This window comes from Solea solea, chromosome 17 (assembly GCF_958295425.1).
Source record: "Solea solea chromosome 17, fSolSol10.1, whole genome shotgun sequence".
In the NCBI taxonomy this organism is placed as follows: Eukaryota; Metazoa; Chordata; class Actinopteri; order Pleuronectiformes; family Soleidae; genus Solea; species Solea solea.
Window position 1 is genome coordinate 20,415,222 of NC_081150.1, and position 12,350 is coordinate 20,427,571.

The 12,350-nt window shown below is 38.7% G+C and overlaps 1 protein-coding gene across 1 annotated transcript in view; it reads right to left on the bottom strand.

Annotated features, from left to right (window-relative positions):
* Window positions 1-623: 623 nt before the first annotated feature.
* pex7 (peroxisomal biogenesis factor 7) overlaps window positions 624-12,350 on the bottom strand; it is a 23,294-nt gene continuing 11,567 nt past the window's right edge. Inside the window, exons 9-10 of the mRNA XM_058614204.1 lie at window positions 5,768-5,889; window positions 624-939 (exon numbers count right to left, since the gene is read on the bottom strand). Coding sequence (XP_058470187.1) covers window positions 856-939; window positions 5,768-5,889 — 206 coding nt within the window. The 3' untranslated portion in view covers window positions 624-855. The remainder of the gene's footprint in view (window positions 940-5,767; window positions 5,890-12,350) is intronic.

The window sequence follows — 12,350 nt, forward strand, 5'->3', positions numbered from 1 at the left end:
AGGAGGAGGAGGAACTGCTGCTGCTGCTGCTGTTACTACTGCTGCTGTTACTGCTGCTGCTGCTGCTGCTGCTCCGAGAGCGAGAGAGAGAGACTGAAATATGACAGTCTGCCGCAGAGAGAGAGAGAGAGAGAGAGAGAGAGAGAGAGAGAGAGAGAGAGAGAGCGACGGGGGAGGGATCCATTCATTCATTCATTCACTCACTCACTCATTCACTCATTCACTCACTCCACCTTTATTGACACCGTTGACTGTTTGCTGGAGTGAAACTGATTTTAAATCAGAGTAAATGTAACGTCTGATCATTAAAGGGACAGTTCAGCTTTTTCAATCGAGTCAAAGAGAAACCACTTTAACTCAGAGTTAAATTGTTTATTTATTTATTTATCTATTATAAACCAGTGTGAACGTGTTCAATCAGCTGTGAATCAGACGCACAATCACCGAGTGGAACAGTCCACTTTGGTTCAGTTCAGATTTTAGACAAATGGTTCAGTCGGGTCTTAAATGAACAAAAATCATTATTGTGATGATTTAACGATCATTTAAGCTGTTAGACAGGAAACTGAAGTTTGTAAAGTCACTCTCTTGGTCTCCCGCACCAAACTCTACACCCTGGGAGAGTGAGTGAGTTTACAAACAAAACTTTAATATATTCATTATCTACACTAAACATTAGTATATAATGTTATAAACGACTGTTGACGGACATGTCTCTGTGTGTGTGAGCAGGCTTGTTTTGCCACCTCTGTGAGGACCTGTCTCAGTTTTGAGGACACGTCCGGTTGTCAGAGTCTGTGTGACGGGTGAAGACGAGGGCGGGGGGACGTCCATCTGTCTGTCTGTCCATCTGTCCTACAGTGTTGGACTTTGGGCAGCAGCAGGGAGACATGTGGGAGTGTAGACCTTCACCGTCTCATCCCAGGAACAGTCCACCACCTGCAAACATCACAACACACACACACACACACAGATGTAAGAAGACCAGGAGCTAACTGCTCCATGGCTAGTTGTTGTAAAGCCGAGAAGCTAGCTGTTATTTGCTGAGAGAAGCAGCCGGATACTCGCTGTGAGAGGCACAGGAGCTAGCTGCTACGAAGCTCCTTGGCTAGTTGCTTAAAAGCTAACAAGCCAGATGCTAGCTGTGAGAAGACCAGAGGCTAACTGCTTGTTAAAAGCTGCCTGTTATTTTCTTAGAAGCTAAGACACCAAATGCTGGCTGTAGCAGGCAAGAAGCTAACAGCAAGAAGCTAACCACACAGATGCTAGCTTTAAGAAGCTAACAAGCAGATCTTGATTAACATGCCGGACACAGAGCAGCTTTTCAAAGTAAAGCGCGTCGTTCGTGCTTCACTGACACCGCGTCAGAAGCCGCTCTGTGTTTGGTGGAAGCGCTGAAGTGAAATTATAATCCGGGTTTGACGGACACTTGTTTACATCCGTGGGTTTGATGGTAAATCCATCCCAGATGAAGATGTCAGCTCAGTCACTACATGTCAGCAGAGGCCGAGCCTGGATTAATTATAATCCATCACTGTGACTTTATTTTAATGCGTCAAATCTGGTTTCAGCCTCTTCACAAAAAGACTCCCGTATTAAAATCTACGTCAGTTTAAGTCGACGATGTCTTTAAGAACCTGTTTGTAAACAACACCAAACCCCATAGAGAAAATCAGTGATTTTGCCCGCGGGTCTACTGCTGCCTCGTGTGGTCACTTTGTGTCACTGAGGTAAATCCAAACAAAGGACTTTTAATGCCAAAGTGTTCAAATAAATAACAGTTTAATAATTTGAAGTTAGTGATGGAGGCAGCGGTGGATCAACAGCTCCTGTGTGTGTGATGTTAAAATCACTCATTTTCTCTAAGGGCTTTGGTGGGAGAGAGTGAGTGAGTTCACTGTTTCATGTGCTTGGTTTACATCAGTCAGAATGAAAGACGTCGGGTTTCCCTCGATCAGCTGATCAGACCATGAGTCAGCACATTCTCTGTGAGCGGTGAGTCAGCGGTGAGGAGAGGAACGCCCTTCTGTAATTAACTTTAACAAACGACCTTAATGGAACGCTGCTGCCGCCGCCGCCACACACACACACACACACACACAGAGCAGCCAAGACTGCAGCAAAACACAGAGAAGAAAGCGACAGGAGAGGATGAAGAGGAGGAGGATGAAGAGGAGGAGGATAAGGAGAAGGAGGATGAAGAGGAGGAGAAAAGGCCTCAGGACTAAAGGGAAGCTATCAAAGAAAGAGAAAGTTCAAAGTCTGACGACGTCTTTTGAATTTAAAGAAAAAAAGAAAGAATAATTAAAAGAATGAGAGCCTGAAGCTGATGATGAGAAAACACCTCTGCATTTGTTATCACTGGTCTGTTGTCATGGTAACCGCGCTCAGCCACAGTTCCAGGACATTTAGTCCACTAACAAGTCATTAGTTCAGGTAAACTGAAGAAAACTGTCAAACTGTCTTTACGACGTAAAGTTACACACACACACAGTGACACACACACACACACACGTGCTGTGGTTTCTGTTCTTATCCAAGTGTAACCACATGTGTCTGATGGATCACCCTCTTTACACCACTGCAGGGCTCTGTATGTGTGTGTGTGTGTGTGGGTGTGTAACAGTGTGTGTGTAACAGTGTGGGTGTGTGTGTATGCGTGCGTGTCGAAGCTGAAAACATTTCAAAATAGAAATGAGCGTATCGAGGGCTCACAAGTACTCGAGTGCTTTTATTTTGAAACAGGATATGTAGTGTTTGTGACAAAACTGTGGACGCACACACGCACGCACGCACAAACATGCACACTTCTTCAGCGTCATTAGCATACATCATTAGCGTTTGTCTTTTAGCATCATTAGCTTCTCTGATGTTTGTTCAGAGAAGCATTTTTCTCCTTTTGAAATCAATGTGTTGTTTTTTTACAGAAACATAAAAGACCTGAAAGTTGCATATTAGACCTTTAACGCACCTCAAATCATCTTATAATGATTGGACTTTATTTAAAAAACGTCAGAGTCGCACAATAAAATATGCAACTGAAAAAGAGAGGGGAGAGCTGCTGCGCGTGTGTGTGTGTGTGTGTGTGTGTGTGTGTGCAGCAGTAATGAGTTGTATTGTCAGTTGTGTTGTTATCACAAGTCATTACAGGGAACAGGCTGTAAAATAACACACTCACACAGAGCAGCTTATTATCTTTCACATGCCGTGTGTGTGTGTGTGCTTGTGCGTGTGTGTTTGTGCGTGTGTGTGTGTGTGTGCTGAGACAATAAAAAACAATCTCGACTCATCTGTCAGACTGACAGCAGCTCAGACTCTGTGATTGGCCGCTGAACGTTCATCGCCTGCGAGTTGTCGTCACGTAGCGAGTTTCCTCCTCCTCCTCATCTCACTTCATCACATTTTCCACTCAACTATTTTTGGCTCGGAGAGAAACCTGACATGTTGACATGAGCCGATGTCATGGTGACGGAGGTCACGCCCACACGTGTGACAACATGAACTTTCACTTAAAGTTTTGGTGAAATCGTTTTAATTTGGCAAATATTTGAAGATGAAATGACTTTCAGAAGTTAACATGAATCACGATACGACATCATCACGATATTTAAATCACGATACAACATTATCACGATATTTAAGTCACGATACAACATTATCACGATATTTAAGTCACGATACGACATTATCACGATATTTAAGTCACGATACAACATTATCACGATATTTAAGTCACGATACGACATTATCACGATATTGAAGTCACGATACAACATTATCACGATATTTAAGTCACGATACGACATTATCACGATATTTAAGTCATGATACGACATTATCACGATATTGAAGTCACAATACAACATTATCACGATATTTAAGTCATGATACAACATTATCACAATATTTAAGTCATGATACGACATTATCACGATATTGAAGTCACAATACGACATTATCACGATATTTAAGTCACGATACGACATTATCACGATATTTAAGTCACGATACGACATTATCACGATATTTAAGTCACAACGCGACATATCAAGATATTGAAGTTGCCTGAACATTTAAAAAAAACGTACAGTTTGTTCCTGCTGAAAGTTTCTGTCATTTTTTTTTTCCCCGGACGCGAGACAGAAAAATTGCCCTCTGTTTTAAACACTTTACCGGAGCTGGCGATCAGCAGTGCTGTCCCTAAGTCTTTTTAACTGATTTACAGTTTGGCAGTGTTCAGCTTGATCCTTGTGTCGGAGGTCTCCGGAGTATTTAGTCGCCGACTAAATACGGCGATCGCTGGCCGCAGTCTGATGCGAAGTGGTGCGAACACACGGTTGCTGACTTTATACGGCACATTAGCTTCATATATAAAATCCTAAAAATCGATGTAAACTTAATGGTGGGGTGGTAACATTCGCAGTGATATGCGCATGCTGCCGTCATAAGAAAAAAGGACTGAGTATTCTTTTTCCACACTTTGGCGACTGGTAGGGCCTCCAGAGTCCCAAATATAAGTATTGAAATGATTAAAAAGTTGATTTTGCATAATATGTCCCCTTTAACTCGTCTGCGGCGCTCAGTTGATTCTGAGTCTGCCTGCTGTAAAACGCTGCGGGCGACACTCAAACATTCATCTGAGCGCTAACGGTGTTTACAGCGGCCACAGTTAATGGACTCAAACGTGCACTCGGTCTTCTGTTAAGCAGAAAAAAAACAACATTAACATAAACGAAAGAAAACAAAACACAAACACCCGAGATAAAAAATTTGAAAGTTTCAGCAAACAAAGCTGAAAATTATGTGACCTGACGACGACACGTGTGTGTGTGTGTGTGTGTGTGTTTGTGTGTGTGACAGTCGCCCACGGAGACACGCAGTGACCCCTGCTGGACGTCACGTCAGCGCTCGTCTCCCGCGTTACAGAGAGACACCAAGTGTCTCAAAGACGCAGGGAAAACGGGCTCAGACGAGAACGGCCTTTTCACTTCCTCACTTCTTCACTCCGACACAGATCGTTAAAAGCACCGTGTTAGAGAGAGAGAGAGTGAGGGAGAGAGAGAGGGGGGAGAGAGAAAGAGAAGGGGGGGGTCGGATTGAAGCTCGACAGATTGATGGATGAAGCCATTTTCCAGAACCACAGCTGAAAACACTCACACAGGTAGAAAACTGACTCCAGAGTGAGTGAGTGAAAGAGAGAGAGAGAGAGAGAGAGAGAGAGCAGGAGGAGGGTGGATGGGAACATCCAGTTTTTGATGTAACAAATCTTAAAAACATGTTCACGTCTTTATCTTAAGTTTGTAACCCACTCACTCTCCCACACCAAAGCCCATAGAGAAAATCAGTGATTTTAGCTCGCAGGCACACATCTACGTCAGTTTAAGACTACGTTATCTTTAAGAACATGTTTCACGTCTTTATCTTACTGTGAGACAGACTTTTCCAACAGGAAACTGACGTTTGTAAACCACTCACGCTCCCACACCAAAGCCCATAGAGAAAACCACTGATTTTAACATCACACACACAGGAGTTGTTGATCCACTGCTGCCTCCATCACTAAGTTCAAATGTCTTATTTTGTTAATTCGGCTTTTGAAAACATTCACTCGGATTTACAAAGTGACCACACGAGGCAGCAGTAGACCAGCAGTTGCTGTGTCCCTGCAAGCTTAATTCACTGATTTTCTCTATGGGGTTTGGTGTGGGAACTAGTCCTTTAAAGTGAATTGTGTGTGTGTGTGTGTGTGTGTGTGTGTGTGTGTTACCTGGTTGGGGACGTGCAGGCTGAAGTCTAATCCACAGACGAACTCTGTGTGATGTTCTAACGTGTCCAGAAGAGGCTGCTGGTTCTGACTGTAATCCCAGAACCTGCAGGAACACACACACACACACACACATTACACACAGACAACAGTATATAGTATTATTATTAGATCTGTATCTGCTGACAGGAGATCTGCCTTTAGATTCTCGACATGGTCGTCTCATGGTCTAAACTTTCTTGTGATGACCTTTTTCTTGCTTTTCTTCTGAAAAAAAAACGGCTTAAATTTACATACTGTACCTTTAATTAAGGATCATTTTAAAAGAAAAAAGGAGCAGAAAAATCCATATTTGTTACATAAACAGAGTCGTGATGCATGGAGACACTTCCACGTCCTCTGTCGCTGTTTTTTTTAACAGAAGAAGATGGGATGAGGATGAAAAGAAGAGAGAGAGAGAGAGAGAGAGAGAGAGAGATGGAGGGGGAGAGAGGTGAGATCATGAAAAAGAAAGAAAGAAAAGAGGGAAGAAATAAAACAAGTCAGCCTCCAGACCTCGGACAGGAGTGACCAATCAGACTAATTGAAAGACTGTTTTAGAGCCGTGTGTGTGTGTGTGTGTGTGTGTGTGTGTGTGTGTGTGTGTGTGTGTGTGCCAAAGCCCTGACGCAGCAAACTCTCCCTCCAGACTCATCCACTTTTGCAAATGTAATTAAATCATTTTCAGCAGGAACACTGCGGCTCCCATCGGCCTCCATTAGACCTGTGTTAGTACTGCAGCACACACACACGCACACGCACACGCACACGCACACGCACACGCACACACCCACACCCACACACACCCACACCCACACCCACACCCACACACAGGTGTCTGGTGACATTCAGAATTCAGAGACATTATATATTGAGTGAGTTGTTGGTGTAAATCACTGTTCACACTCACTTTCAGTGTGTGTGTGTGTGTGTGTGTGTGTATTGGTTTAATGAAGAAACTGAGTTTGTTTCGTGAACTGATTTAAAACTGAAACTCTCCTCGTTTTAAAGAGAAAGAAACTGCTACATGAAAACTTTTCCAACAGGAAACTGAAGTTTGTAAAGCACTCACTCTCCCACACCAAACCCCAGAGAGAAAATCAGTGATTTTAGCTCACAGGGACCCAGGAGCTGCTGGTCTACTGCTGCCTCGTGTGGTCACTTTGTGTCACTGAGATAAATCTGAATGCAGGATTTTTAATGCCGAATTTTACTAAATAAGACATTAGAACTTAGTGATGGAGGCAGCAGTGGATCAACAACTCCTGAGTGTGTGATGTTAAAATCACTGGTTTTCTCTCTGGGCTTTGGTGTGGGAGAGTAAAAAAAAAGAAATGAATAAAAACAGATTTTAGCCACTTAACAAAAGACTAAGAGTCTATAATATTGGAATATGTTCACTGAAATACGGTGGTAAAAATGTGCGCGTGTGCATGTGCGTGTGTGTCTGTGTGTGTGTGTGTGTGTGTGTGTGTGTGAGGCCCTGCAGCAGCTTTTGTCTGCAGTTTCTATGGCACATAATTATTTAGCTTCTATTGTGTTTCTATTCTGTGGAAACGTCCACGCACCTGCCAGCTGTGTAATTAGTGTGTGTGTGTATGTGAAACCGTGAAACTCATTAAGTCACTGTGTAAAGACAGAAAGAAAAAGAAAAGACAACACAAGGACAATGAGCGTGAAAACACACGAGGGAGAGTCAACAAGGAGAAAGAAGAGACGACGGTCTTCATGATGTCAGTGCTTACAGTTTACACAGGAAATTAATGTTCCACATTAACACACACACTCACACACGCACACACACGATCATGGACAAAGTCCAGTTTCCTGGTTTCGATCAGGTGCTGATGTGGAAGTTTTTCGAGGGGCGAGTTCAACACGAGTAGACATACATTTCACTGAGGTCACAGGTGAGGTCAGAGGTCACAGGTCACAGCACAAAAAAACTCACATTTTTTTCACGTCGTCTTCATCCCACAATATCATTTCATCAGTCTGCGTTTGCGTCAAAAAATTGATTAAGAAGCCGCGGATGAAGCGAGGGCGATGCTAACGTGGTGATTAGAGCTCGAGTATTGATCGTTAGAGTGGTGATCGCTGCTCAGACAGTTCACACACACACGCACACGCGCACACACACACACGTTAAAGAATAGGTGATAATGAGCTGAGGGGTTGTTTGTTTTCTAAATCATTTAAACCAAGTTTCTGTCATTCTTCAGCTTCTTAAATGTGAATATTTTCTACTTTCTGTCATTTTTCAGCTTCTTAAATGTGAATATTTTCTAGTTTGTCATTTTTCAGCTTCTTAAATGTGAATATTTTCTACTTTCTGTCATTTTTCAGCTTCTTAAATGTGAATATTTTCTACTTTCTGTCATTCTTCAGCTTCTTAAATGTGAATATTTTCTACTTTCTGTCATTTTTCAGCTTCTTAAATGTGAATATTTTCTACTTTCTGTCATTTTTCAGCTTCTTAAATGTGAATATTTTCTACTTTCTGTCGTTTTTCAGCTCCTTAAATGTGAATATTTTCTACTTTGTCATTTTTCAGCTTCATAAATGTGAATATTTTCTACTTTGTCACTTTTCAGCTTCTTAATTGTGAATATTTTCTACTTTCTGTAATTTTTCAGCTTCTTAAATGTGAATATTTTCTACTTTCTGTCGTTTTTCAGCTCCTTAAATGTGAATATTTTCTACTTTCTGTCATTTTTCAGCTTCTTAAATGTGAATATTTTCTACTTTCTGTCATTTTTCAGCTTCTTAAATGTGACTATTTTCTACTTCCTGTCATTTTTCAGCTTCTTAAATGTGAATATTTTCTACTTTCTGTCGTTTTTCAGCTCCTTAAATGTGAATATTTTCTACTTTCTGTCATTTTTCAGCTTCTTAAATGTGATTATTTTCTACTTTCTGTCGTTTTTCAGCTCCTTAAATGTGAATATTTTCTACTTTGTCATTTTTCAGCTTCATAAATGTGAATATTTTCTACTTTCTGTCACTTTTCAGCTTCTTAAATGTGAATATTTTCTACTTTCTGTCATTTTTCAGCTTCTTAAATGTGAATATTTTCTACTTTCTGTCATTTTTCAGCTCCTTAAATGTGAATATTTTCTACTTTCTGTCATTTTTCAGCTTCTTAAATGTGATTATTTTCTACTTTCTGTCGTTTTTCAGCTCCTTAAATGTGAATATTTTCTACTTTGTCATTTTTCAGCTTCATAAATGTGAATATTTTCTACTTTCTGTCACTTTTCAGCTTCTTAAATGTGAATATTTTCTACTTTCTGTCATTTTTCAGCTTCTTAAATGTGAATATTTTCTACTTTCTGTCATTTTTCAGCTTCTTAAATGTGAATATTTTCTACTTTCTGTCATTTTTCAGCTTCTTAAATGTGAATATTTTCTACTTTCTGTCATTTTTCAGCTCCTTAAATGTGAATATTTTCTACTTTCTGTCATTTTTCAGCTCCTTAAATGTGAATATTTTCTACTTTGTCATTTTTCAGCTTCATAAATGTGAATATTTTCTTCTTTCTGTCACTTTTCAGCTTCTTAATTGTGAATATTTTCTACTTTCTGTCATTTTTCAGCTTCTTAAATGTGAATATTTTCTACTTTCTGTCGTTTTTCAGCTCCTTAAATGTGAATATTTTCTACTTTCTGTCGTTTTTCAGCTTCATAAATGTGAATATTTTCTACTTTCTGTCACTTTTCAGCTTCTTAATTGTGAATATGTTCTACTTTGTCATTTTTCAGCTTCTTAAATGTGAATATTTTCTACCTATTGTCATTTTTCAGCTTCTTAAATGTGAATATTTTCTTCTTTCTGTAATTGTTCAGCTTCTTAAATGTGAATATTTTCTACTTTCTGTCATTTTTCAGCTTCTTAAATGTGAATATTTTCTACTTTCTGTCATTCTTCAGCTTCTTAAATGTGAATATTTTCTACTTTCTGTCATTTTTCAGCTTCTTAAATGTGAATATTTTCTACTTTCTGTCATTTTTCAGCTTCTTAAATGTGAATATTTTCTACTTTCTGTCATTTTTCAGCTTCTTAAATGTGAATATTTTCTACTTTCTGTCGTTTTTCAGCTCCTTAAATGTGAATATTTTCTACTTTGTCATTTTTCAGCTTCATAAATGTGAATATTTTCTACTTTGTCACTTTTCAGCTTCTTAATTGTGAATATTTTCTACTTTCTGTCATTTTTCAGCTTCTTAAATGTGAATATTTTCTACTTTCTGTCGTTTTTCAGCTCCTTAAATGTGAATATTTTCTACTTTCTGTCATTTTTCAGCTTCTTAAATGTGAATATTTTCTACTTTCTGTCGTTTTTCAGCTTCTTAAATGTGAATATTTTCTACTTTCTGTCATTTTTCAGCTTCTTAAATGTGAATATTTTCTACTTTCTGTCGTTTTTCAGCTCCTTAAATGTGAATATTTTCTACTTTCTGTCGTTTTTCAGCTCCTTAAATGTGAATATTTTCTACTTTCTGTCATTTTTCAGCTTCTTAAATGTGAATATTTTCTACTTTCTGTCATTTTTCAGCTTCTTAAATGTGACTATTTTCTACTTCCTGTCATTTTTCAGCTTCTTAAATGTGAATATTTTCTACTTTCTGTCGTTTTTCAGCTTCTTAAATGTGAATATTTTCTACTTTCTGTCATTTTTCAGCTTCTTAAATGTGAATATTTTCTACTTTCTGTCGTTTTTCAGCTCCTTAAATGTGAATATTTTCTACTTTCTGTCATTTTTCAGCTTCTTAATTGTGAATATGTTCTACTTTGTCATTTTTCAGCTTCTTAAATGTGAATATTTTCTTCTTTCTGTCATTTTTCAGCTTCTTAAATGTGAATATTTTCTACTTTCTGTCGTTTTTCAGCTCCTTAAATGTGAATATTTTCTACTTTCTGTCGTTTTTCAGCTTCATAAATGTGAATATTTTCTACTTTCTGTCACTTTTCAGCTTCTTAATTGTGAATATGTTCTACTTCGTCATTTTTCAGCTTCTTAAATGTGAATATTTTCTACCTATTGTCATTTTTCAGCTTCTTAAATGTGAATATTTTCTTCTTTCTGTAATTTTTCAGCTTCTTAAATGTGAATATTTTCTTCTTTCTGTCATTTTTCAGCTTCTTAAATGTGAATATTTTCTTCTTTCTGTCATTTTTCAGCTTCTTAAATGTGAATATTTTCTACTTTCTGTCATTTTTCAGCTTCTTAAATGTGAATATTTTCTTCTTTCTGTCATTTTTCAGCTTCTTAAATGTGAATATTTTCTACTTTCTGTCATTTTTCAGCTTCTTAAATGTGAATATTTTCTTCTTTCTGTCATTTTTCAGCTTCTTAAATGTGAATATTTTCTACTTTCTGTAATTTTTCAGCTTCTTAAATGTGAACATTTCCAGAGTTTGACAAACACAGATCAATATTTACGTCTTTTAAGCTCAGCTTTAGATTTGAATAGGAAACGGGCAGAGCTTCCTGTCAATTCTCATAAAATAAAGGTGGACTTCCTTGCATTTATAGACAGATAATGTATCAGATAAAATAACTCTAATTAAAGATTAAAATCAGAATTCTGAGATTAAAGTTCTGCTTCTGCTGACAAGACAGAATTACACAGCATGTGGGGTTGAGTGAAAACTGTCAACGTTACATGTATGATCAGTGACACTTTACATGTATGATCAGTGACACGTTACGTGTATGATCAGTGACACGTTACGTGTATGATCAGTGACACGTTACATGTATGATCAGTGACACGTTACGTGTATGATCAGTGACATGTTACATGGATGATCAGTGACACTTTATGTTTATGATCAGTGACATGTTACTTGTATGATCAGTGACATGTTACGTGTATGATCAGTGACACTTTGTTTATGATCAGTGACATGTTACTTGTATGATCAGTGACATGTTACGTGTATGATCAGTGACACTTTGTTTATGATCAGTGACATGTTACGTGTATGATCAGTGACATGTTACGTGTATGATCAGTGACATGTTACATGGATGATCAGTGACACTTTATGTTTATGATCAGTGACATGTTACGTGTATGATCAGTGACATTTTACGTGTATGATCAGTGACATGTTACGTGTATGATCAGTGACACTTTGTTTATGATCAGTGACATGTTATGTGTATGATCAGTGACACGTTACGTGTATGATCAGTGACGCGTTACGTGTATGATCAGTGACGCGTTACGTGTATGTTCAGTGACACGTTACGTGTATGATCAGTGACATGTTACATGTATGATCAGTGACACGTTACATGTATGATCAGTGACACGTTACGTGTATGATCAGTGACACGTTACGTGTATGATCAGTGACACTTTGTTTATGATCAGTGACATGTTACGTGTATGATCAGTGACACGTTACGTGTATGATCAGTGACATGTTACGTGTATGATCAGTGACGCGTTACGTGTATGATCAGTGACGCGTTACGTGTATGTTCAGTGACGCGTTACGTGTATGTTCAGTGACACGTTACGTGTATGATCAGTG